Source organism: Myzus persicae, unplaced genomic scaffold (assembly GCF_001856785.1).
Source record: "Myzus persicae strain clone G006 unplaced genomic scaffold, MPER_G0061.0, whole genome shotgun sequence".
Lineage (NCBI taxonomy): Eukaryota > Metazoa > Arthropoda > Insecta > Hemiptera > Aphididae > Myzus > Myzus persicae.
In genome coordinates this window covers 171,139-198,406 of record NW_019100802.1, presented here as the reverse complement: position 1 = coordinate 198,406, position 27,268 = coordinate 171,139, and the positions used below count along the sequence as shown (strand labels likewise).

General features: G+C 28.4%; 4 protein-coding genes across 11 annotated transcripts in view; 1 reads left to right on the top strand and 3 right to left on the bottom strand.

The window, feature by feature from the left end:
* Positions 1-369: 369 nt before the first annotated feature.
* Positions 370-6,875, bottom strand: LOC111043113 (valine--tRNA ligase). The gene is made up of 17 exons (XM_022327942.1): positions 6,499-6,875; positions 6,137-6,319; positions 5,819-5,946; positions 5,562-5,726; positions 5,272-5,473; positions 4,895-5,183; positions 4,707-4,831; positions 4,382-4,644; positions 4,237-4,321; positions 4,003-4,179; positions 3,808-3,929; positions 2,820-3,076; positions 2,517-2,644; positions 1,656-1,808; positions 1,395-1,595; positions 1,026-1,319; positions 370-957 (listed from the first exon to the last, which is right to left on the bottom strand). The coding sequence occupies exons 1-17, from the start codon at positions 6,619-6,621 to the stop codon at positions 736-738; spliced, it is 3,117 nt and encodes a 1,038-aa protein (XP_022183634.1). The 5' UTR covers positions 6,622-6,875; the 3' UTR covers positions 370-735.
* A 6,222-nt stretch (positions 6,876-13,097) lies between these two features.
* LOC111043125 (proteasome subunit beta type-1) lies at positions 13,098-15,573 on the bottom strand. Its single transcript, XM_022327975.1, has 5 exons — positions 15,464-15,573; positions 15,044-15,263; positions 14,762-14,951; positions 14,458-14,694; positions 13,098-13,284 (listed from the first exon to the last, which is right to left on the bottom strand). The coding sequence occupies exons 2-5, from the start codon at positions 15,109-15,111 to the stop codon at positions 13,111-13,113; spliced, it is 669 nt and encodes a 222-aa protein (XP_022183667.1). The 5' UTR covers positions 15,112-15,263; positions 15,464-15,573; the 3' UTR covers positions 13,098-13,110.
* A 656-nt stretch (positions 15,574-16,229) lies between these two features.
* On the top strand, positions 16,230-19,833 carry LOC111043124 (rhythmically expressed gene 2 protein-like). Of its 4 annotated transcripts, none has more exons than XM_022327973.1 (4): positions 16,230-16,705; positions 16,978-17,088; positions 17,437-17,517; positions 18,864-19,833. In XM_022327973.1, exon 4 carries the CDS (start codon positions 18,878-18,880, stop codon positions 19,646-19,648), a length of 771 nt encoding a protein of 256 aa, XP_022183665.1. In that variant the 5' UTR covers positions 16,230-16,705; positions 16,978-17,088; positions 17,437-17,517; positions 18,864-18,877; the 3' UTR covers positions 19,649-19,833. The 4 variants fall into 4 exon arrangements, with proteins under 4 accessions (XP_022183665.1, XP_022183666.1, XP_022183664.1 ...); XM_022327972.1 differs by lacking the exon at positions 17,437-17,517 and having other exon boundaries at positions 16,231-16,419; positions 16,505-16,705; XM_022327970.1 differs by lacking the exon at positions 17,437-17,517 and having other exon boundaries at positions 16,231-16,705.
* Positions 19,834-23,011: 3,178 nt separating this feature from the next.
* Positions 23,012-27,268, bottom strand: part of LOC111043114 (glucose transporter type 1) — a 41,526-nt gene continuing 37,269 nt past the window's right edge. For 3 of the 5 annotated variants that reach the window (XM_022327944.1, XM_022327947.1, XM_022327945.1), the window contains one exon: positions 23,012-23,227. In XM_022327944.1, the coding sequence (XP_022183636.1) occupies positions 23,088-23,227 (140 nt within the window). In that variant the 3' untranslated portion in view covers positions 23,012-23,087. The remainder of the gene's footprint in view (positions 23,228-27,268) is intronic. The other 2 variants (XM_022327950.1, XM_022327946.1) reach the window with 1 other exon arrangement.

The following is a 27,268-nucleotide window of genomic DNA, read 5'->3' as shown; positions in this document are numbered from 1 at the left end:
AAGTTTATTATAATAATACATCCATTTAAATTTAAATGTTATACTTCTCTTATAATAAATTATTGTTGAGTTGAACCATACATGTAAATTAATTAATTCATAAAAACCAATAACAAATATATTCAATATACAATTTAACTTTCATTCAATCAAGGGGGCATTCGAAAATGATTAGTTAGAGTAGAGTTAGCTCTTTATTATCAACACTGTTGTACTCCAAGTAACCGAATCATATATTCTTATCAATATTTTTGTATTGATAAATGACATGTAGGTATGCAACACGGACTAAAATATATCTTAGTCCGTAGTATGCAATTATATATTTTTTGTTATTATACAATTTTAGTAAGGAAAATAATTCAATTATTAAAAAAAAATTGTGTATTTTAGAATTTACGAGTAAAAGTTACTTTGGCAGTAGTGTAAGAATCTGAAAAAATAAACAAAGTCTAACAATAAGTTTTGGTTGTGTATAGCAGTTTGTCTAGGGATGATTATTTAAAAAAAATGTTATCTCCTTAGTGCTTTGTCTGCACAACTTAGACATAACAATAAGTAAATCAAATAAAAAGCAGAACATAAAATATAATTTTTTGATTATTATTCTGAATAAAGAATGTACTCAAATATTTAAATTACATGACATAACCATAAATATAAAGGACGCACAATTTAAAAAAAAAATGTTTTAATCACGTAGTATTCATTGCTAAACTTGTCTATTATTCATTTTTAAGAGTCCATTATTTTCAGTACTCCAATTGCTTCAGCAAGTCTATCTAATTCGTCCTGCGACTGCTTAAGTTTGTCCTTATTTGCACTTCTCACATCTTCGGGAACTTTTGTTTCATAATCTGCTACACTCATTGCTTTATTTAGTTTCTCTACAGTTTGAGTTAATAGATCACTCTTTTTTTTCAACTTTTCCACTTCCTTAGCTGTATCAATCAAGCCCTGGATAATACGTAAAATAAGATTTGGAGTAATTTTTTATAGTATACTAATATTGCAAAGCTACTAACCTTCAATAAAAGATGTACTTGGCATTTATCAGATATAGGTAGGATAGCACATCCATTTGGTATAGAAGACGTATTTGCAAGTTCCACTTTACTGCAATTGGCAAAAGTAGCTATCTCTAATTTAAATTTAGTTACAGTTTGTAATGTACTTTCATCAGAACAATTAATATATGTTTCAGTTTTTGAACTCTTAGGAACATTATAATCTGATAAAGCTGATCTAATGCTATGAACAATTTTCTGAACAACTTCAACTTCATTTTCAGTTTTTAAATCCCGCCAAGAATATTTTGTCTAAATGATAAATGTCAATATGAATAATTTATAACAGATTATAAATCAAACTAAATCTCATTTGATTATACTTACTGTTTCGGGATACAAAGCAACAGATATACTAGGATATCTAGTAATATCAGAGTGTGGCAATCGTTGGTAAAGTTCTTCCGTAATGAATGGCATAAATGGTGATAACAACCTCAATCCTGTGTCCAAACAGTGGAATAATATGTTTTGAACAGTTTCAATCTTGTTTATATCATTAGATGCGAATACTGGTTTGAGCGATTCCTAAAATTGATATTCACAATATTACTTCTGTTTAAATTTAAGTATGATATTTAAAATTACCAAGTACACATCACATAAGTCATATAACCAAAAATTATAGCAAGCAGTTGTTGCACCATTGAGTTCATAGTTTTCAAATGAAGTGTTACATGATTCTACAGCTAATGATAAGCGACTCAAAATCCATGTATCCATGTTGTTTAAGTTTACAACCTATTATAAAATTACTAATTAGTAGGGCAGGGATTTGTATGTAAATACATATTTTTACTAAAACATGATAAATCAATTGTTGCTAATGAAAAATTTGTTTCAAGCGATTTGCAATAAAAAAAGACTTATTTTATTTTACATATTTTGTCATAAATTCATATTTTTACATTACACAATTTTTGCTTTTTTTTTACATATTTCTTAAATGTCGACAAAAAATCCAATACGTAAAATAATTTTTCATTTACATCCATCAAAATTGGTGGTTTAGTAGTATTATACATTTATACTTTGATAATAGCACTTCAAAAAATTGAAAGTGTATGGGTATAGGTATAGAATTGTGTTTTAATTTTAACGAGTTAACATATTTAAAAATTTTTTTTTTTAACTACGTAATTGGTAAATATAAGTCAGTGTTAAGACCAAATCACCATAGTTTTAATTTTGAAAATTTAAATCACTCCTGTTTGTCATTATTTTACTATGAATTGATTAAATTATTTAGAATTGTATTCTTATTTAACACGTTTACATATTTTTAAATTTTTTTATTACATATTTTTTATTTTTGACTAAATATTTAGGCTATTTTAATTACATAAAATCCCAGCCCTACTAATTTGATACATTTACTGTATGTTTTTTTTTTCATTTATTACAAATTAGAATTTACTAAGTATACCACAAAATATTTCAATGAATTACCTCTGATAACGGCGAAGGTACAAATTCTTTTTTAAAGTACATAAGTGCAAACTTTATGGCATTCCAAAGTTTATTACAGAAAAAACGATAACCTTGTACACGGAGAATACTCAAATTTATATCATGTCCTGAAAATCAATAATAGTCATGTTGGGTTCATAATATAAAATTATAAATCAATTAATAAGCTAAAAGCCCCTTAAACATGATTTATTTTCCTATGATTGGTTCACTCAATTGATATATTTTTTATGCAAATCTACAACAAAGTTATGAGTTTGTAAATATTAAACTAATACGTACCTTGAGACATGTATGAACATAAAGCAAACCGTAATGCATCTGTTCCACATTCTGGGATTCCATTAGGATAGTCTTGCTTCTGTCCCGCTTTAGCTTTTTCTATTTCTTTTGGATCCAAATTACTGTCAGCAAGTTGTTTATTTAAATCCTCTAAAGATATGCCTTTAATAACATCTATGGGATCAACAACATTACCCAATGATTTGCTCATTTTACGGCCATGCGCATCACGTACGATGGAATGCAAGAAGATTTTCCTAAACATTAGAAAAATATTTTAAATTTATTATATATTTTAAAAATGAATTGTTTAGTTTTTATACATTTTGAAGACTATAATTTCAAGGTTGTATTCATTGTATTGGTTCTAAGTATAATTAATAATTCAGTTTTGATATTTTGTTCAGTCAACAAATACCTATTTTTCACTTTATAATATGCTTAACAGTGAATTGTGAGTCTCTTATAATACAATTGGTAAAAATATAAGGAACTGTGGCTTTTACTCCAATTATTCACATCATTAAAATAGTACAAAAAAAAGATCGAGCTATTCTTTAAACATTTTGAAATATCATACAACGAGAAACAAAGTGTAATATTACATTTAACTTTTTACCAATTAATTAGTAATTATTACTTGTGTCACAGGGAGCTTCCATAATTCTACAAGTAAACTCCAACTTATCAGTCAAAGATAATAATGCAGTACAATTGCATTATATTATACACCAATTTGTCAATACACTCATTTCTACAGTTTGGGATAGACTTAAAACCAGCAGAATACAAAAATAACATGTATTTGATAGACTTCCAATTTCATTCTCAAATAAAAGTGAAATCTAAACTATCATCTAATTTTGAGCTATAAATGTTTAATATGTCGACAAAATAATAGTAAAGAAAAATTATGATTACATTTTTTATTAATTTCTAACATAATTAATAATTACTATAACTAAGTTATAATAAAACTTTTACTTACTTAAATGGCAAACAACCCATTAAACGTTGAGAGAAGAAAACCATGCGTGCTACCCAAAAGAATAAGATATCATAACCAGTTTCTAATAGAGTGCCGGGGAAAAACATCTTTAAATCATCTGTCTTAAGATAATAAAGAAATAATACTTATTAATTGTAATAATATTAATATTTTAATTTAACTTAAATGTTTTACTTTATCAGGCCATCCAAATATAGAAAATGGAAACAGAGCTGAAGAAAACCAAGTGTCTAAAACATCTTCATCTTGTCGAAGAGTAATTTTTTCTTTAGGAACATTGAATTTTTTCACTGCTTTTTGTAATGCTTCTTCTTCTGAATATGCGCTTACCCAACAATCATCCTCATTGATCTAAAATTGTTTATTATAATATAAAATTTTTTTTTTTTTTTTTATTGCTTTAATTACATTATTTTGAGGTTGATTATCAATAGTAACAAAATATGCAGGAATTCTATGACCCCACCAAAGTTGTCTTGATATACACCAGTCCCTAAAAAACCACAATATTGTTTATATTATTTTAATTTATTAATAATTATTTTATAATTACCTAATGTTATCCATCCAATGAAACCAAGTTTTGTTGTGTTGTGATGGTATAATTATGAGCTCACCATTTTTGACAGATTCTGATGCTTGTTTAGCCATTTGGTCACAACGAATGTACCATTGTGGTTTAATCAGTGGTTCAACTACATCTTTGGATCGACTACAAATAGGCACAACCATTGGATTGTCAACTGTTTCACAATAAAGATTCTTTTTTTTCAATGCTTGTAAAACAGCTTTACGTGCTTCAAATCGTTTCATTCCCTTTAATATTGAACAGTAGTAAAATTTAAAGTTGATAAGTATTATATTTAAGAAATACTTACATTAAATTCAGTACAATCGCCAATAATTACACCATCGTCGTTAAATATTGTTATAAATGGTAAGTTGCGACGTTTACCAACTTCATAGTCATTAGGATCATGAGCAGGAGTTATTTTTACCGCACCTTAAATAAATTATTATTAAATATTGTACTGTTATTAAAATACATTATTTTTGGAAAACTCACCGGTTCCAAAGTCTTTTTCGACAAAATTGTCACAAACTATTGGCAATATTCTGTCACAAAATGGATGTTGCACAAATTTACCGTGCAAGTGTCTATACCTAGGATCAGATGGATGAACTGCTACAGCTGTATCTCCCAACATGGTTTCAATTCTAGTGGTAGCTACAACAATTTTTTCATCTTCTCCTACGACTTTATAAGCAAACGATACAAGAACACCAAATTCAACTTTTTCTGTATAACCTGGTATGGATAAGAAGGTTCGACCAGGCAATTCAATTTTGTCTACCTGTTATTCATTAAGAATTTACGTTAAAAAAATTGTATTTTCAATATTAAATTTGGTATTCTAACTTGTATTACAAATTTAAATTAACCTCAATATCAGAAATGGCACTTTTTAAAGCACATGACCAATTTACAAGACGATTGCTTCTATATATATCACCACTTTCATGTAAACGTATAAAAGCCTCTGTGACTGCATGACTAAGTTTGGGGTCCATAGTGAAACATGCACGGTCCCAATCTAACGAAGACCCTAACAACTTCAGTTGGGTATATATACGATCACCTTTCCTAAGATATAATAATACTTTATGAAATAATCTACAATATTAGAATTCTAAGTCAATGATTTAAATTAATTTCTTTATTCAATACTTACTCTTTTTTCCACTCCCATATTTTTTCAATAAACTTTTCACGTCCAATATCATGTCTATTTTTATTTTCTTCACGCCACAATTTTTTTTCAACTACTACTTGAGTTGCAATTCCTGCATGGTCACAACCAGGATTCCATAAAGTAGTTTTACCATTCATTCGATTCCTAGTAGATGTTGAAAATAAAGTGAAAGTTTAAATATTGTTTTAGTTTTAAATTTAAATTTAAACTCAATGAATGAATATAGAAATATTTACCACCGAGTAATTGCATCTTCCACTGCGTTGGTGAGAGCATGCCCCAAATGTAAAGATCCCGTCACATTAGGAGGTGGAATAATCATAATAAATTTTCCTTTAGGGTTATTTTCCAATACATTTTTTTTCTAAAACATAAAATAGAGTACATAGACATAAAAAATAAACTTAATGATAAAACACTAAAAGGACATTGTATATAAGAAAAAGTTAAAATAGGTTAAGAAATATTTTGAATTATGTATCCATGACAATTTGATTTTAAAAAACAATAGTTAGGATGAGTTAAATTTTTATGAGTTTATGACTAAAATGTACCCCATATTCCGGTTTGAAAAATCCTTCTTTTTCCCACCAACTATACCATGCAGCTTCAACATATGCAGGGCTATATGAATCAGGCATAGGGCAAGAAACATCTTTCTTTTCACCAGGTTTAGTATCCTGACTATAAACTGCTACTTCTTTTTCTTTCTTAACTGGCTCTTTTTTTTCTTTTTTCTAACATAAAAAAAATACATACATTAATGAATAGCATGAAATTTTAATTTAATGAGGTTAACCTAAAAATCTGATATTTTAAAGTAGATAAAATGTAACTAATTAATAATTATTATAGTCTATAACTTATATTTATTGTACGAGTAATACCAAGTACATATTACAACTAGAATACATACTTCTTCTTTGGGTGTATTCTGTTTCTGGTCTTGTTTTTGTTTGAACTTTTCCAATTTGGCCAATTTCTTGGCTTCCTTTTCCAATTGCTTGGCTGTTTTTACTGGTGGCTCTTCCATGTTCATTTATTTAATATAATTATAACTAAAACAGTATACAGTAATATTCAGCAAGTAACCTAAAATATGATATTGTACAAAGCGGTGTATAGAATTTTCAAAACTACAGTAATTTAAGAACAACCTGTGTAGTGAGTAATGAATATTTTACCACTATACAACAGAAGTCATAAACACAATTATCAAAAATCGGGCCACTGCCACACGGCACTCACGAGTCACGACTCAGTAATCACCAGTCACCAGTCACCTTACCAATCAACTACACTGCATTGCCGCTATGTGCTATGGCTTGAAAGTAGTAATCACCTATCACAAGGACTACTTTTGGTTTGTAGACGCTATTATCGTCTGCTAGAGGTAGACAGTGTTAGTTTTTTACTCTTATCAATTACTGGTAACCGGTAAGAAAATCCATGGTCAAAATGTCCCAAAATTATTTTTTAAAATTCTTTATGAAGCGAATATTGATGAATGTATTTAGTATTATTGTATTGGCATTTTGCAGCCAGGTTAATGAATATGCCAGTATGCCACCCAATACTCTAATCAACAATTTAATTATAGTAATAACAGCACAACAACGTTAAAACTATTTAAATTAATTCATAATACCTAGGTAATCTATATCTATATGGCTATACGCCTATATATTAAGTATAAACATATCTATACAATTGGTAGTAACTAGTATTTTAATTTGTTTAAATTTGAATTAATAGAACTTAACTAAATATAAAAATTAAAATACGAGTTGATTATTTAGGTGTGTGCTAATATTTTACTTAGACCTACAACATTTTTTTTTATAGCTTTTTGTGAGGGGTGCAACGTGCAACAATAACTAATACAATAGGTACTAAGTTCAAGGTCCAAGTTTTAATTTTCCTCATAGCAGAAAAACTTCTTTCGCATGTAGCAGAACTAATTGGCAGTGTTAAAGCTAGTTGGAGCATTTTACAAAAATGAGGAAAGACTTGAGGTGAAATATTCTTTTTAATATCTTCAATATCGCCTAGGTATTTCAGGTTCAACTAGGTAATTCTTAGCAACCATCATTTCTGACTTTAGACTTTGTTGACAAATATTCAAACCCGGTAAATAATATAGAGTAAACATTTTATTTGTAATTTTATATATTAATTTAGTACCAACTGAATATTTATAAAATAATAAACAAAATACCTTATAATGATCAATGAACTGAGTACTTCCTTCATAATTTAGTTTAATAATTCATCAACACCAACAGCAAGGGACAAGTTTTCATTGGAAAACCGTTTTTTTAAATTTACAATTATAGAGTCGAGTACTTTAAAATATATATTTATTCTAAAATAATCTTCAGCTAAAATAGTTTCTACATCCACTGCCTCAGAAGTAGATATGCCTAGTATGACGTTTAGCGTTTAGCACGCTTATGTGTGACACTAGTCCTTATTAATTATTAAATATAGTTTTTGGATCAAACAAAAACAAATTCACATATAAATTTGATGTAAAATTCTTATTTTCTACAGTTTAGGTATTTATTTAATAATAATAATAATAAATTGTAACTAAAACATTCTGTAATCTGTATAAAAGTATGTTTTTGTTTCTTAAATTTTTAGGGGGGGGGGCCAAGTCCCCGTAAGCCATATCATAAAACATATCATGTACTGTTCTTTGTTTATAATGATTGAGGGCCATTAACTCTATGCTGTATGGCTTTTGCGTTCTAGAGAGGCGCATACGTGGCCCGATGGTTGCCGGATATTTAGGCCCAAAATAAAAAACTCTACACCCTGAATAATTACCCAGATGAGCATAATTGGCATGCAAGGTTACCATCAATTATCTTTTCAAATCTTGTCAAATTTTGATTGGATGATAATTGGTCATGGGCATTGCTTGGGGAACGTTACCGCAGCACGGACATGGGAAAATCGCGTTTTCTCGTGTTAGGAGAGTTGTACAAAATTTAATTTTGGTTGTCCAAAATTGTACAAAATTGTACAAAATAAAGTACATAATACTGGATAATTTTGATATTCAGTTTCTAACTTGGCAGTGCTGGGGTAACGGACCTTATTTAATAATGACTAAAAATGTTACATATTGACAATAGCTTATAATCAGACTAGGTACGTCAAACATTTAAGTCAATGGAAAATATCACTTAAAATGTTTTATTTTTAGATCCGACAATAATTTATTCCCAGCCTATGGAAGACTTGTAAAGATCGGGAGTCGATTTATGCAATAAATATGAAAATGACCTCAACAAATTTGAATTAATTTTCAGAATTAGAGAGCTTTAAAGTGCATGTTTACAATTACAACATAGATGAAGTTTTAAAAAAGCGACTAGCTCTAGACAATGTAAACCAGACCCCGACCAGTCTTACCATCCGACAGTTCTCGTATGCCGACTCAGTCAAAGGTAACTAAAAAAAAAAAACAATCTGCACTTCTCAGACCACAATCCGCCTCCCGAATCGTCCTTCTCCAAACGTTTATCATCATTTATCAATGAGCTCCAGTCACTCATAACCCCTCTTTTAACTCTCCTTACCTCACTCATTAATAAACTTATCACTAATAATGATACCCAATACTAGTCTTTATCCCGTCCTGTCAATATACTATCATGGAATGCAACCGGACTGCATAATCATAAAAACGAATTTCAATTAACACTCGAGGAAAAAAATATAGACGTGGCGTTAATTTCCGAGACCCACTTCACTCCAAAATCTTTTGTAATAATACCCGGACACCAAGTTTACCACGCTTGCCATCCTGACGGTACAGCTCATGCTGGATCCACCATTTATATAAAAAACAACTTATCCCATCACCCACTAGCCCCCTACTCTGAAAACTATCTTCAAGCCACTAATACATCAATCAACCTCGAAAACCATAACTCAATTACTATATCTTCCATATACTGTCCCCCAGGTGCAAAAATAACTACCGAAAATTTTAAAAACTACTTTTCCAGCCTATGGCAACAATTTATAGCAGGAGGTGACCTTAACTATAAACACCCCACCTGGGGAAATAGATCAGCTTGTACAAGAGGTCGTACACTCAATTATGTCTTAACTTCAAAAAATTACTCAGTACTATCCCCCCCTGGTCCTACCTACTGGCCTTCTCATAGTAATAGACTACCCGATATCCTCGACATATTCATCGCAAAAATTCTAAACCACCTAAGTACAAATGTTACAAACCTAGACGATCTCTCATCTGATCACACCCCGAATTTTATGGAGCTCGGCGCCATGCCTATTAAATTAACTAGATCATCTTTCACCCCTCACCCCTGGCAGATTCAATTGGACTAAATTTAGAAACATAGTCTCTGACAAAATTAGCCTTAAACTCTCCTTAAAAACTACTCTTGAAATAGACCAAGCCGTTCAATTTTTAACCACCACAATCCAAGATGCTGCCATGGCCACCTCAGAATACAACCTCCATCCTAAAAAAAACTCGAAAATTCTAAAGTTTAATAGCCGAAAAGCGTAGAGCTAGAGCTCAATGGCAACGATTCAAATACCCCACAGACAGAGCCAGACTTAATTACTTAAAAAACAAGCTAACCAGAGCTTTCCAAAATCACAAAAATGAAAGTTATCATTCCTACACGAAAAACCTCTCAACTAAAGATTCGTCACTGTGGAAGGCTACAAAAAAATTATTAAATCACAAGTAGCCTTCTCCCCCAATTCGTAATTCCGACAATACATGGGCCACCTCAGACACTGAAAAAGCAAACGTTTTTGCATCCCACCTCGCTAATGTTTTCAAGGAACATGACATTTGTCCAAACCAAACTCAACTCACACGTATTGAGCAATCACTAAATTCCCCCCTTCCCATGGCTCACCCTGCTAAGCACACTAGCCCAGGCGAAGTTATGCACATTTTAAAAAAACTTCCAACTAGAAAAGCCCAAGGCCACGACTTGATCAGTAACTTCATAGTCAAAAAGCTCTCAAATAAAGCTGTCCTCTTTCTCACCCTCATATTCAATTCATTACTTTGCCTATCTTACTTCCCTAGTATATGCTTTACACCATGTTTACGCATGACACTCCGAAAACTTTGCATACATCATTAGGTATACGCCGACGATACAATAATCCTGGCCTCAAATGACAACCCTCAAACTGTGTCTGTTATGTTACAAAATCATCTAAACATGATCCAGATCTGGTCAAAAAAATGGAAAATAAAAATAAATGACTCCAAATCCTCCTTTATTACTTTTTCACTAAGACCTAGAGACTGCCCTCCAGTTTCATTCAATAATAACTTAATTCCAACAACCCCTGTAGTCAAATACCTGGGCCTAACGTTTGATAAGCGACTCACCTGGGCTCAACATTTCAAAAATAAAAGGAAATCTGTAAACTCTAGACTTCACTTGTTCCGTCCACTTCTCCGCTCCAAACTAAAAATCAGCAATAAATTGTTAATCTATAAAGCTATTTTAAGGCCTGTATGGGCATACGGCATTCAGATATGGGGCTCCGCGAAACCCTCAAACTTGCGAACTATACAAGCCTTCCAATCAATATGTCTCCGTCAAATCGTCTCTGCCCCTTGGTATAAAAAAAAACGCCAATCTTCACAAAGACTTAAACGTTCCCACACTTTCTCAGCTAACCAAATCCCACTTCCTCTCATTCCATTCAAAGCTAAATCACCATACTAATCCATTAATCAAACGTTTGTCTTCTTGTACAATTCCCGATAATCCTAGAAGAAGATTGAAACGATCTTGGCCTAGAGATATCCTTGCTTGATCTGTCGGGTGGTACTACGAGTACCTTCCCACTTTGTTATATTCACAGCTATTTCATTCAACAAAATTATTTATTGTACAAAATTATGTATAGATTGTAATTATTCTTTTATTAAAAAAAAAAAAGATGCATATCCAAATATATCCGTTGCTTAACGCCAGTTACTTCAGCTTTAGCAGATTGAAATTATTAAAAACATATTTACGAACTACTGGAGATCAAACAGGACCTAACAACTTATCTATTAGATTTATAGAATATAAAATTGTAAGACAAATCAATTATGAAGGCATAATCAATGATTTTATGATATATATATATATTATAATAGGTATGATAAATCCATAGACTTTAATATTCAATTTAAGGGCTATTGATAAATCGTATATCCATTATTAAAGAAATATTTGTGATCCGATCCCGATGTAATCTGGTCTTTTATTTCCGTTGCTTGTCTTATGCCAAATTTAACCATACGAACTACCTATAGTGCATAAGTTTATAAACATTTTTAAAAATTTTTTTCCCGCTGATGTCCCTATAGATAGTGTTGGGGAATTTATGTTTTTGTTGTAATTCAATTACAATACGAATTGTAAGTTATATAGGTCCTAGTCTAAAACTCGACTACCGTGACGATTTAAATACAAAAATATGTTTAGATAACCTATTGATCTATTCTAAAATAGAAGTTAACGTACCTACCAATAATTTCATTACCTATATAAAATAATCGAATGTGAAAATTTGAAGAAAATTTCCTATAATTTCCTGTCTTTTTTTACATTAAATTCTAAAAACCAATATACTTCTTAAAGCCCAAATGTTTAACATTATTTAAAAGGTATATCTGCTATGTATAAATATACACATATGTATCTGCACCCATAAATCATATTTCATTAGTCATGTATTTTTATTTAATTAGGGAGGTCGTAGGTTCTACTTTCTTAGGTAGGTTTTCACGGGAAGGGGAGGAGATATAAATATTTTAATAGATTAATTTACCTGAAAGAAACATTACTTTGTATTAAATTTATATCACACAAATTAGAGAATATAGACTACAAAATGGACACCTTTCATTTTAAAAACCATAAGTTCATATTATTATTATTTTTATCATTTACAATCATTTAAATATTTTACTTTTTTGAAATGAAATTCAAATGTATATTACATTTTAATAATTTGTTTGTTCATATTATTATAATGTACAAACAAAGTTATTGAAGACTCAGTAGGGTTGACATGTACTCGTCAAGTAATACTGGAGTAGACCCTAGAGAGTTTATAATCGCCCGTGACATACATGGTTTTGGAAAAGGAATCTGATGTACACCGAGTATATAATATTGTATCACCTTTAATTTAATTTGAATTGGATTTTATCTTAAATAATTAGTGAAGTTAGTTGATATTTAAAAATATATTAAATAGGGTTACAGAATAGGATATTTTTAGGACATAGAATAATATTTTAGGATAATAAAACAAAAACAAACAGACTACAATTTATTATTAATTAAAAAACTAATTTTGTTTTGTGACCAAATTATTTTATTATTCCATTGAATACAATATAATGTAATTAATTAGTTAAAATATAATTTATTATATTGTATAAGTGTATTTAAATATATAAAAAAAATTATTAAAACTGAAGCATTTTTGTAATATGATTAAAAATTTAATCTTTACGAAGTTGAACCACACCTGTCTTGATTCCATCTTTCTTAATTATGTTGTACACTACTTCATCTCCAGTGTATATATCACGCTCTCCAGCTGCAGTAAATGCGTCTTTAACCAAGCTCAGCGCTTCTTCTTCAGTAACGGGGTTATCTGCAGTTCGGTTTCCCAACTAATACAAAAATGAAATTTGAATACAATTTAATGATCAATAAAAAGTATATTGTTTGTATTAATAATAGTATTTTGGTAGTTATTAATAGTTTATATTAATAGGTACGATATATTATAAATATATTATATTAATAGGTACGATATATTATAAATATATTATATTAGTACACAATTATTTTATATAGATACAATTTAGTACAGTGAAACTTCTATCCAAAATTTTCGAGAATCCTAACAATATGATAACCAAATTTATTTAATGCATTTCTCAATACAATTTTTTTTGTTACCCTTTGAGGATTTTTAATATTTAAGTTTCACTGTGATAAGTATGAAGCCTGATGTGGTAAATACTATGCAACCAATTTTTATAAGATTACAATAAATTAGTAGTATTTGAAAAATTAAAAAAAGCTATGAACAAATACAAGGCTATAAATGCTTATTTTAATCTGTATATAACATATAAAAGAAGTTCTGACTGACTGATTCATAATCAACATACAGCAGAAACAACAGAACCAATTCATTTGTGATTCGAGGAAATGTTCTTATTACTAGGTATAGGCACACACGAAAAATAAATATTTTTTTTTAAAATAAGGTTGCCATTGGTTACTGAAAATAAAATAAGATTTAATTTTATATTTTAGTAAAACTACCCAAATTGTTATATCCAAAGTCTGTGTAATTTTAACTGAGATTAAGGCAACATGACTTTATAACAGACAACACCACGCAGAATCAGCTAGTAGATGTATACAATATAAATGTGTAGGTTTTAATTCAATATTGTCAAATTAATTAATATAAATAGTTAATACTCTATAATCACAATAAGTCCATAAATAACATATTGAATATAACTTTTTATAGATGTATAACTCGTCACCAGATACCCTTTTAAGTTAGGTACTTACTAGGTAGTAACATCATATCTAACTTATTAGTTGTTTTTAAAATACCACTTAAAACTCAATTGATTGTGTTGGAGCAAATAAAGAGAACATTTAGTAAATAGCTTACTAATCAAATTAATTTTGTGATATATTGATATATTAAGCATTTATTTTGAAATTTAATTGTTGATATATACATTTATATATACCTATATAATTTTCCAAAAGCAGGCAAGTACAATCAGTTAAATTAAATTTAAGGTGTAACTCACCCAACTATCCAAAAAAGGTTGCATGAGAACCCCAGAACTGCCACCTGCAGTGTAATTCACTTTCTCACAATGACCTACAGGATCGTAACTGTACAAACAACCTTCACCATTGGCATCAAGGCCAGCAAGTACATTGTACACATAGTACGGGAAGAAACGTCTGCTGTACAACAGAGTAGATAGCAATTGAGCAATAGAATTAGGCTGCATTATTTTGTTGTGATCGTACAAATATGACTGAAAAAGTAATACATTAAAATATATATTAACATTTCATATTATAAAGTAATGAGATATTTTCTACCTTCAATTGAGACTGAATAATATTGGTCAATGATAATGTGTCACACCAACATCCTGTGCACCCGAGAACCGATTTGTCAGACAATTGGAATAACTTTGATTGTTTACGCGTATAAATCATATATCCTTCACTAAGACGAGTATCAGAAGCAACAATAGCAAAATCCTTACCACTAATGGCAACAATCGAACTATAATTATTTAAAAGTCATCATTAGGTGTACATTATAAATAACAATAATATAAGTTATAAGAAAAATAAATTATCATATTTGTAACTTACCCTCCGTTACTTGCATATGGTTCAAAGTTACGAGCTTTTGGCGCTCCTCTATCAATAATTGTATCCATATTTAAGGATTTCAATTTGATGTTATACTTCTTTCAAATACTTTAATATTTAAACAAAACGACAAGGCTTGACTAGTGATTAGAAAGACGGACAGTTTGTTACTAAAATGACGAGTTGAAAATTTATCTTACATTTTTACACTGAACCTAACCTAAAAATATGTAAAACAATTGTTATCACGAATATAGCATAGATAATAAAATTGCTTAAATCAAAGACCTTATACCACCGGACGGACTGAGATATAATATGATCTTAAATTGTGTCCGTGCCTTAGTAATTAGCACGGTTTAAGATATATATCTTAAATCGTGGTAAGTAGTATTCGGCTTAGTCACGACTGTGTCTTACCTTAAATCACATTTTATATTAAACATTATATTTTAATATAATCTGTGCTTAAATCATGAACAATATATGCTTATCTGCACATATAATATGATCTAACTATAAGATAAATAGTATCACACTGTCGTCTATCACGATATCCTCCCAAGCTCATATTATAGTAATATCTCAAAACAATTTTTTTTTTTTGCTCAAATAAAAATTACCAAAAAAAAATATAATGTCGAACATATTTTCTGAAAATTATTAGCTAGTGCCCCCCCTCCAAACCATATCGTTGGAGATGCTCCTGATCACCTCCGCAATTAGCGGATATACAGCCAGGATATATTATTCTCTATTGTTCTGTTTTATACTCACGATCTAAAGATATTTTGGTCTGTTGTTAAACTGTTATTATGAAATCCATGGTATTTTATCAACTTCTAACAGTAATGAAAATATCTTAAATATCTGGTACAAGGTGGGTTTATAAATAAAAAAATAATTTAATTTATAAATCCACCTTGATCTGGAAGATTTTAGATTCCTCTATTCTGTGAATGAATTGTGATATCATAGAATAATTCTATGGTGAATACATACAAGGATACTGATAATATTTTGTAGCATTAACATTGTATATTTAATTATTATTATGTTATTTTCATTCATTTCAAAGACATAAATATATTATATTATATTATATTATAATATATTTATATGTCTGTTTCTTTTGTGGTACAGAATGATAAGATACGACCTATCACTATATTATGGTTTATAGTATCACTTTCAGACCACTTAAAAGTCAAGATATTAAAGGCTATTAATTAAATAATATGTTACTACTGCTCAAATCTGTGTATTCAAATAAACAAGTAAATAAATAATGCACTAATGCAGTATTAATTAATAATTATACGACAACAACTGTGATTGTTATTCAATATTGAATATTTATAGATAAGTAATTATAGGTACATACTAATTTTTAGTTGGTACTTGGTACATGCTCATTATTGTTTATATTTTTAATAACACCAGATAAAAATATTAAATTAGATATAGTCATATAGAAGAAAAAATAATACTTGAGCTTATGACGAAATTACTAACTCAATTACAACATACAAGATTATTATAAGATAATAAGCCATTTGAAACAAAATCGGAATGTTATTAAAGTTTTCAAAATAAAAACTATAATACCGCTCAATACTATCTGCTACAGACAAATTGAATGATTTTCTTGCTCAAAGACAGGTAAAATATTTTTTTTTTAATCATTGAATATAATGATAACAGATGTGCTAAAGCTTTTTGAAATCACTTGGGTAAATCTCGTTTAAGAGTACCTACCACTGTCTTCCCACCCACCATATTCAAACAAAGACCTTTTTTTTTTTAGATAGGTAATACATTAAATTAAAATCATTTAAATAATGCCTGCATTTACCCAGTATTTTACCCAAAAAGTGATTTTAAATTTGCTTTCACCCATAAATTATTTACTTTTATTCATATACCATTTTCAGTAAATTTTCTATTTCATGTCAAGCACTCATCATCCCATTTGGCATCCGACAAGAAAAATTTTTGCGGGATTCACCTCACTTGCAATTGATTTAGGCTCTACTGATGACTAGGTATCTACGTAACTATAAATTTAATTAACAAATATTTGTTATAAATAGTAAGTAGTTACTTTTAACATTTAGTTATCACTTATTATTTATTATATATGTTTACTTACAGTAATTAATAAAATATAATATTCATTCAGTTATAATAATGTGCTGTGACAGCTTTTCTTGTTTCCTGGTTCTCATTCACAAACTGTTAAAGAACTAGTATTTGTTTTTCCATTGTATTTTATTAAGTTTGCAACCTAAATTTTGAAATTTTATATAAATATACATTATCAGTCTTTATTAAACGTTTTTTTTTTTTTAATTACAAATTACTATAAGCAAATTTATTCAATATTTGTGTAGGTACAGATTTATAATGAGGTCTGATTTTTTGACTGATACGTTTTGCTGAAATCACGGGAAAAAAGACCACAGAAAAAAAATGTAAGAACATTAAAAACAAAAAATAAACACATCGAGGAAATAAAGCCAACGGAAATAAAACCCAGAAAAAAAATTAAATATAAATATGAACACATGTAACCATCCTCATACTCTTAATGAGTAATGTGGCGTGTATCTATAACAAAATATAATATATTATAGTGAAAATAATGTCATGAATTATTATCATGTTTAATTTTTATATAAATGTAGTATATATATACCTAAGATGTTATACTCGTACCCTTGATGTTTTTTTACTTCTAGCTTAACACTGTATATTATAGATACTGTGTAGATGAGTTCAAATTTATATTTACATTTTTTTACTATTAAAAGTTGTTTTTTATATATAATTAATAGTTAAGCATAAGCCATATTTAGAAATAAAATCATTTATATTTGAAATTTTTCATTGAATAAATAGGTAAAAAAAAGTTTCTTATTAATTGAGTCTTCGCATATAAAATTGCCTGTATTGGCTATAATAATTAATGCAATTTTAATTACAAATTAGGAGTAGAGTATAGGAACTATGTTCACATTCATATTTAATTTTTTTTCTGGGCTTTTTTTCTGTGGGCTTTTTTTCCGCCTACCGTTTTGCTGGTATATCACAATTTTTATCCATATATTACTTTTAGTATAAACAAAAAAAAAGAATTATTTACTGTAAAGTTTCTGATATTTACTATGCAATGGTATTATATGAGTGTATCACTATTGGGACATAAAAGATTAAAATTAATAAAACATTATAGGCTTATGCTGAGATATACATTCTCAGTTCCCACTACCCAGTCTCTTTAGCACTTTTTTTTAAATTTCTCGTTGCAAAAGTGCGGAAATTAGAATAAAATATATTTTTTTTTTCAGTTTATCAAACTTCATGTATATCTCAATAAAATAATATGTCACTATTACATGTTAAGTAGTATAGTTATACATTGTTATTTGTTGTTTAAAAAGTGATTAATCATTATTACTAATTGGTAAATCAAAAAAGAGCTAATATAATGTGTGTTTATCTCGATCAAATTTATTATCGAATAACTGAATTAGTTGATACGCCTAGCCACCTAGGTCCCCCTCGAAAAAAACATTATCATCTAACTATTATAGTACTATACTACTATACAATAATTTTCATTCACAATCAATGTGAATAAAAAGTTGCAATTAATTAAAATTGTAATCCAAGGTGAATTTGCAAATTATTGTTACTTACCCTACTGTAATAATTAGCAGGGTAACTCTAATAAACCTGTCTTTATAACTTTTTATTTATGTGCTAAATTATTATGTTTGATTGTGTCGTTATTGAACGTTTATATAATAATTTTCAGAATTATTAACTAAAATGAATCGTCGAGCTTTCAAGTTGATAACATTTGATATAACTGGTACTTTATTTAAATATCGAAGTTCTCCTGCTATAGAATACTCTAATGTACTAAATAAATATGGCTTAGAAGTAAAAATATCAACTCTTGAGCATTTGATTAATAAAAATTGGACATTCATGACAAAAGCACATCCAAATTTTGGCCTTTATACTGGCCTTGAATGGGAAAACTATTGGAGAATTTATGCACAAAATGTTTTTAGCAAAGCATTTCAGATAGAAAATATCACTGACAATGTACCTCTGACAGATATAATTGACGATTTGATGATGACGTACAGTACTGGAGAAACATTTAAAGTACAAAATGGAGCTATTGAGCTGTTGGAGTATTTAAAAAAAGAACAAATACCATTGGGAGTCTTGTCTAATTATGACCCAAGAATTAAATCTATGATAACAAATCTTGGTCTCTCTCATTATTTTAAATTTATTTTGTCATCATACGAAGTGAGGTCTGAGAAGCCTGATATTAAAATATTCAGAAAAGCTGAATCATACATTGAACAAGGTTTAAATCGTGAGTTATTTTTGCATGTTGGTGACTCTTATTTGTTGGATTTTAAAGGTGCGAAAAATGCAGGGTGGTCTGCATGTTTAGTTCATACAAATAAAAATATAATTGAACAGTATCCATGTGTGAGCGGTTGTATATTTGATGATTTTGCAGCTTTAAAAAGGTTTTTAAAGACATGCAGTGCAAAACAAATGTTCTCTGAACAATAAAATTGACATTTTGAACATTTGTATTCTTTCAACCATGATTGAACTTTTGTTTTGTATTGGTTAAGTTTTTTTAGTAAAATTGACTTATAAAACACTTGTTTACCTGTTCATTAATTTTTTTGTTATTGTAAAACAATTTTTTTTTTAAATAAGTATGAACTGTATAGAATAAATGTATTATAACATTTATAACCTTTGTATCCTAACCTATTCATTTTTTAAATATTTTAAGATTACAACAATTTAAAAGTATAAGTTTTTTTAGGTTTTATAGTCGTTATACCTTGTGATAATATTGATATTTCTCTTCATTACTGTTCCCTGATTTTTTTTCTTCAACAATTATTTCTTTGGTCCTATTGTAATCGACTAAACTGTAATTAGTAAATTGTACTACCAATTCAATCATATATGAAAATATTTTTAATACAATTATGTTAAACAGTTAACTAATTTTAAAAATAATATGTTTTATTTTTTGTTAGCCCAATTTTATTTTTACTAAATATTGAAATGTATAACTAAGTGGTATCATTTAATATATTTGTAACTGAACAAAAAATAAAAACATTTTTTTTTTAAACTCCAGTATAGAATTTTCATTTTCTAAAACTTCTTTATTGTAATAGTTTTATTTTTACAAATTGTTTACACATATTATGCATTTTGTATATATATATTTTTTAAATTTAACTGTATATATGTAATAAATTTGTTTTCTATTAAAAATAATACATCAGATCATTGATGAATACTAATTACTAAAACTCAACAATATATATAATATCTACAAATTTAGAATTAAATTTTTTGATAGTAAGTACTTAACTTTTTACCATTTTTTATAACAATTACAAAAAAATCAACGAGGGTCTTGATATAACTACTTAGTCTTTTTAATCCAACAAATGTAGCTATTATTATTATTATTATATTATTCTGTAGGCCTAATACATAATAGATTATTATTATTAAATTATTCTAAAACAATATTATTGCAAAATTGACTCTATAATAATATATGTGATGCATATTTAAAATACATATGCTGGAGAATAAAAAAAAGTGTAAGGAGTTTTCTTTGGGAAAAACATTGTAAGTTCCTTGTCCTTAACATTTAATAATAGTATGGTTTCTCAGTCATCATGAGCTTTGTTTAAAATTTTGTTTGTAATATACAAAACATTATTTAATTTCGAGTTTATGTACAAATGAACAAAATGTATAAATATTCAATAAAAACGACAACAATATTTACAAAGAACACTTATTCGCTTACAATAAATATGGCACGCAGTAGGTATAGATATTGATGAATTTTATTTTTAATCGAATATATTTTTTTAAATTGTAATTATGAACTTGAATTTTAGGTTTGAAGTATAACTAGGTATTGGGTTTTATCTATTATATGAAGTATCTCATCATGAAAACAATAATTAAGTTAGTGTATGTAGATGAACCTACTTGTTCATAAAAACAATTTAGGTAGTTAATATTATGTATGCAATACCTACCAATTACCACTCGAGTTGTGTGTTAAAAAAAAACAACCACGTCGATTCATCAAGTCATCTAGAAAGTGTATGATTATAGGGAGGTGTAGTAATGTACAGTAGGTATAGGCGTATAGCTGTATTTTAAGAAATAATAAAAAACTTAGTCGCATAGCTGTGACCAAGTGTATATATTCTATAGTGGCAGCATAATATTTAATCAAATGTCATAATAACGAAAAATTTATACCACCCGCATGTAATTTGTATATCATGTTTTTAAAAGTCCTATTCTAATATTGTATTATTATATATGGGTATTATATAAATATTTTTACTATTATCTCACAGTTGAGCATCAAAACTAGCCGGACGTTTGTTTGGTAGGCTGATTCATATCATATGACTGTGAACTGCAGTTTTTGATATTTTATAATTGTATGTGTATTTGAAGTACATATTGTATACGTATATTAATATACGCAACGATTGTACATTGTAAATTTGTAACTAGGGTCGGGATGTAGGTTTAAAAAAAAGTTAAAATATATACAGGATAAACCGGTAAAACTGATTCAAATTGCTTGTATATTTTTTAAATACCTACTTAACATAATGTTCTGTATTATCTAGGTGGCCGAAAATAATTGAGTAGGTACCTTATAATTTATAATACGTGAAAATAGGGACTATATTATCTATACCGGATGATTCTTATATCGAGTACCACTTATTATTTTATATTTTTTTTTTGCATAATTTTAAGTTGTTGAAAAACAACATTAATGACAAAAATTATATTTATTATTTTCTAAGTTTTTACTTTTTATGATTATAACATACATTTTTAATTCCTCATTGCAAACCAGAATATTTTTCGAAGTAATTTTAATTTTGAATGAGTACTTAGATAGTTTATGAGTTATAACTTATAAGTATACTAGTTCACTAGTAAGTATATACTAAATATATATAGTTGAGCGGAGTGGAGTGGCACAGGGGAACCACTGAGTGAAGTTCACTCTCTAAACTTTAAATTCTTATAAATTATACTTAACTAAGTTACTACTCATATTAAATTTTTAAACACCAAAATACCCCGAATAATATGTTGCTTTGGAATTTGGAATTAAAAATGTATGCTATCATTCAAGAAAGTTAAAAAAAATTTCATATAACGATAAAAAATAGTACAAAATATAATTTTTTTTCTAAAATATCATTTTGTAGCTTCTTGAAACTACAAAAAAAATATTTGTAAAAAAATTAATAGTTTTCAATACAATGATTGTTACATTTCGTTAAAATATTCACCTGGTATAGGTTATCTATTACTAATATTAATTGGACAATGATGGAACGTCGTCAAAGGATGTTAATAGGCATTTGGGTTTAATAACAATCAAAGTCATTATAGGTCTATTGGCTATAATATTAAATACGATTATCAAAACCATCGTCATTGATGTATAATTGGTATTTGGTTTCATCCGTAGATGGTAGATCATATTATATGCTAGTACCTACGACATATTATGTGATCTAATATTTCGTCTCTTGAAATCGCTTGATTGTAGAAAGTAGGTAGGCAGGCATCCTAACATATAAAGAGTAGGTGTAGATATATTATGGCTGTTATGTCAACAATAAAATATGATAATGAAAAAAGATCGAAATTGTCTTACGAATAAGCCTTACATATAATATATGCTCTATTTTTATTATAATGTATGTCTTATAAATATTTGTTAAATATTTTTTGTTGATACAACGTTTTGTTCTAAATTATTATTATTATCCATAATAATAATAATAATAATAATAATAATAATAATATATTAATAATAATAATAATAATAATAATAATAATAATAATAATAATAATAATAATAATAATAATATGCATATAATAATTATGTATTATCATAGAATAACGCGACGGTCTAGTCCATTTGGCAAACGTGGTTACTGAGCGTGTGACTCGACCGGCGAGTTACGTTCGGAGACGTCATCATGAGGGAACTGCCAGTGTTGACGCATACAGCACACACCTCCGGGTCCGTCGGAGAGTGTTGTACTGGTGCTGTATATGTGAAAGTGCCATGAAACAATTAAAAAAAACAACGCAATATTACATTAGGTCATTAGGAACATCCAAGTTAATGTATAGGGTACATTCGGTGTCAGCTGTATATCATTATAGTACAAGTATTTTATACGCCCCCCCCTCCTCTTTGTAACGACATACATACACACTGCTTAGGTCATGTTTATTAGTTTATTAAAAGGACGATGACACCCTCGTGTGTTGTCTGTCTCACACCCTCGTGCACGACAAATCTACGTACCGAATTCCTATACTACTTAGTAGTAGCTAGTAGTATGATTTATGTTTTTATTCATTTATAGTAAGTACTAGAGCAACTTCACGTATTATTAAACTAAGGATATTATTATACAAATATACATTGGGACCAAGCAAAGTTCTTTTTATAAATAATATAACACGTTATAAAATAAATATATGAAAAAAAGCTGTGCTCGGACTCTCTTTTGAGTTTTTCTACTCTTCAAATTCGACAATACGTATCTAAATTTGCTCTACTAACATACATAAATAAAATGTAGCAAGAAATCCGGTACCTAGATTAGCGATGTTAGGAGTGTATAAGACAAATACAATACGTACTTAACACATAACACTAGTGTGAATGGCAAAATTATGAACTAAATGTATAAACTATGAGTAAGTTATAAAACACATTTAATTGAAAATATAATTAGAATTATAACAAGAACACGATAAATATTAAACTCAATTTCTGTATTTGGTGTTTTTGTTAATTTATCCTCACTCTTACTAGGCATCATAACTTGCATGAACTATTATTTTATTTTTACTAATTTACTTATTAAGTTTAAGCAAATTAAATAAGGGCCTTATCTAAAAAAATAGTGGCCGGGGCTTCGGAGACGATTGCCTCCTAGCCACCTGGGTAGGACGACATTAATTGATAGATTTATATTAATTGCTAACATTTTAAATCTACATAGCTCCCATATCGGTCATACCTTTCAAAATCATTACCATGGAACTATTATCCTTTGTACACAAAGTTCAATAATTCAAACACTACTGTTCGAATTTTGATTTTGATATGTCAAAATTTTCAGAAAAGCTTGTATCTCCATAAGAATTTCCTTAAGTAATTCAATAAGTCACTGTTTACAGAATACTTTTGATAGAATAATATGTTGTTTTTTTGTAATTTTATCTTTGAAAATGTACAATTTTTTAGAAATACGGATATTGATGGGGGGGGGGGAGGTGGCCCACAGGCCCCTCCCGGAGCTTGGTGGCAAGACCTTCCCTCGAGATTAATCATTTTTTGAAATCGCACTTTTTTATGTTGATATTTTAGGTTACATAAAACCTTTAGAGTTTTCTCACCAGGGTTTTCTGTGACATATCATGACTCATAAGATAAAATTACATTAGTAATTACAATATAAGTACTAAATAATGTACAGTACCGTCAGTACGTTTCCTACATCTCCATCACATTTTCCCATACTTAATAAGGTATCCAATTTTTGGCTCATTNTTGCTCTACTAACATACATAAATAAAATGTAGCAAGAAATCCGGTACCTAGATTAGCGATGTTAGGAGTGTATAAGACAAATACAATACGTACTTATAATATAGCTTAAAAAGAAATTGAACGAAGTCAATGGCTAATAAATAATAGAATTAGTCGTATAGCATTATTGAGGGCATAATATGATATAATAAATCAATATAATATATCATACAAAAATATGATATTTATTCAGTGAGAATGGGCAATTAATCAAATATTATAATATCAAATCCTTTAATAATACCTGCATTTATCAAAATTATTAACATTTTTAAATATACTTATAGATCGTTTTTAAATGTTTGACATTCTTGAACTACTCAAAGAGTATCGTGTGGTGACAACAAACTTCTATTCTTCAAATGAGAATCCTCCCGCCATTTTTACTATAAATTATTTAGTGGATTTATTTTTTTAGAATTTTGATGTTTAAATTGTTAAAATGAAGAATTCTTTGAGAATTCTCTCAAAAATGGTTTTACAAAAAAATAAAATAGATGTAATTTACGGCGAGACCCATTTGCGGCCGGACCCATTTATCGTAGCCTCTTTGCGCCACAAATCAAAGCTCATATGCACCCGATTCAGATTAGTTGACATTTGCGCAACTTTGCCATTTATTGAGTATGTTGGCGTGTAACTATAAAATCTAAAATAATATTTGATCGTTTCCCATGATAATCTAAAACTTTGTTTAGTTTTTTGTTATTTTAAATATCATGTGAGTATAGAAATCTTGTTTCTGGAGATATAAGTTAGTGTTGTGTAAAAAAAATCTGTAGTGCATATGTCAAAACCAATAATTCAAAAACGAAGTTAACCGAAATTAAAGACAGTCATACCCATGATCCGGAAACTGAAGAAAGTTTAAACTCGCTTAATTTTTGTATCATTGACATTCTTAATATTGACTAATGTTTATTAAACATTTATATATATATATATATTTATATATATATATTTGTGTGTGTAGTATTGTAATAGTATTTATTAATTATTTTGATTTTACGTAAAAATTTAACTATTTGCAATTTATAATTTAATGCAATATAAATAATACTTAGATATGTAATATACTAATACACAAAAGTACTAATACTGTGTAGTATTTATCATTATTTTTAAAATGATTACTTTTAATGATTATTAATTTTGATTTTATGAACAATTTTACTTTTTTAAATGATCTTAAACATAACTGATGGCAACGTTGCATGCAAAATGGGCGCATCTGGGCTATAAATCAGGGTGTTAAATTTTTTATTTCGGACTCAAATGTCTATAATCCTCGGGGCGAAAATGGGCTACAGCCGTAATTTAGACCTAGTATTTATTATTATTGAGATTATAAATTTTGATAGACAACCAGTGTCAGTCTGGGATGTAAAGGGCCTAGGAGGAACATTTTTCCAAAGGCCTTTCAAAAATACTAGTTTACAATATTTTGTGGCCATTTTTTGTGCATTAAGCAAAGCTCAATAGTTCAATTTAACAATAATTAATACTGTACCTAACACTGAGTTTAGATGACCATTGCCCGGAAAACTTAAGTAAAAAAGAATTATACTTTTTATTTTACATTTTATACAATATTTACATACAAAATGTAATATGTATGAAAATTAAATAAACAGAAGTTAAATTGTATATTTCAATTTGTTATACTAGTAGTCCCTTTCAAAAATTTGATGAATTGGCTATATTGACAATTCATTTTTCTCAATAATTTTCGATATCTTTTTCTACAGCCAATAATCATTATCATTAACGGACTTAATTGTTTTATCTTTATGTATAAATAGTTTTTATTTTTATATTCTCTGATTATGAAAAAACTCTCACATAACACTAGTGTGAATGGCAAAATTATGAACTAAATGTAAAAACTATGAGTAAGTTATAAAACACATTTAATTGAAAATATAATTAGAATTATAACAAGAACACGATAAATATTAAACTCAATTTCTGTATTTGGTGTTTTTGTTAATTTATCCTCACTCTTACTAGGCATCATAACTTGCATGAACTATTATTTTATTTTTACTAATTTACTTATTAAGTTTAAGCAAATTAAATAAGGGCCTTATCTAAAAAAATAGTGGCCGGGGCTTCGGAGACGATTGCCTCCTAGCCACCTGGGTAGGACGACATTAATTGATAGATTTATATTAATTGCTAACATTTTAAATCTACATAGCTCCCATATCGGTCATACCTTTCAAAATCATTACCATGGAACTATTATCCTTTGTACACAAAGTTCAATAATTCAAACACTACTGTTCGAATTTTGATTTTGATATGTCAAAATTTTCAGAAAAGCTTGTATCTCCATAAGAATTTCCTTAAGTAATTCAATAAGTCACTGTTTACAGAATACTTTTGATAGAATAATATGTTGTTTTTTTGTAATTTTATCTTTGAAAATGTACAATTTTTTAGAAATACGGATATTGATGGGGGGGGGGGGGGGGGGG

Coding starts and splice junctions, on each gene's coding strand:
- LOC111043113 (XM_022327942.1), bottom strand. CDS start 6,621: ATGAACATGGAAGAGCCACCAGTAAAAACAGCCAAGCAATTGGAAAAG. Junction 5,727..5,818: donor GAAGATGCAATTACTCGGTG/GTAAATATTTCT, acceptor AACATCTACTAG/GAATCGAATGAATGGTAAAA. Junction 4,832..4,894: donor CGAAAAAGACTTTGGAACCG/GTGAGTTTTCCA, acceptor AATTTATTTAAG/GTGCGGTAAAAATAACTCCT.
- LOC111043125 (XM_022327975.1), bottom strand. CDS start 15,111: ATGGATACAATTATTGATAGAGGAGCGCCAAAAGCTCGTAACTTTGAA. Junction 14,695..14,761: donor TTATTCAGTCTCAATTGAAG/GTAGAAAATATC, acceptor TTACTTTTTCAG/TCATATTTGTACGATCACAA. Junction 13,285..14,457: donor AACCTTTTTTGGATAGTTGG/GTGAGTTACACC, acceptor TTTTTGTATTAG/TTGGGAAACCGAACTGCAGA.
- LOC111043124 (XM_022327974.1), top strand. CDS start 18,878: ATGAATCGTCGAGCTTTCAAGTTGATAACATTTGATATAACTGGTACT.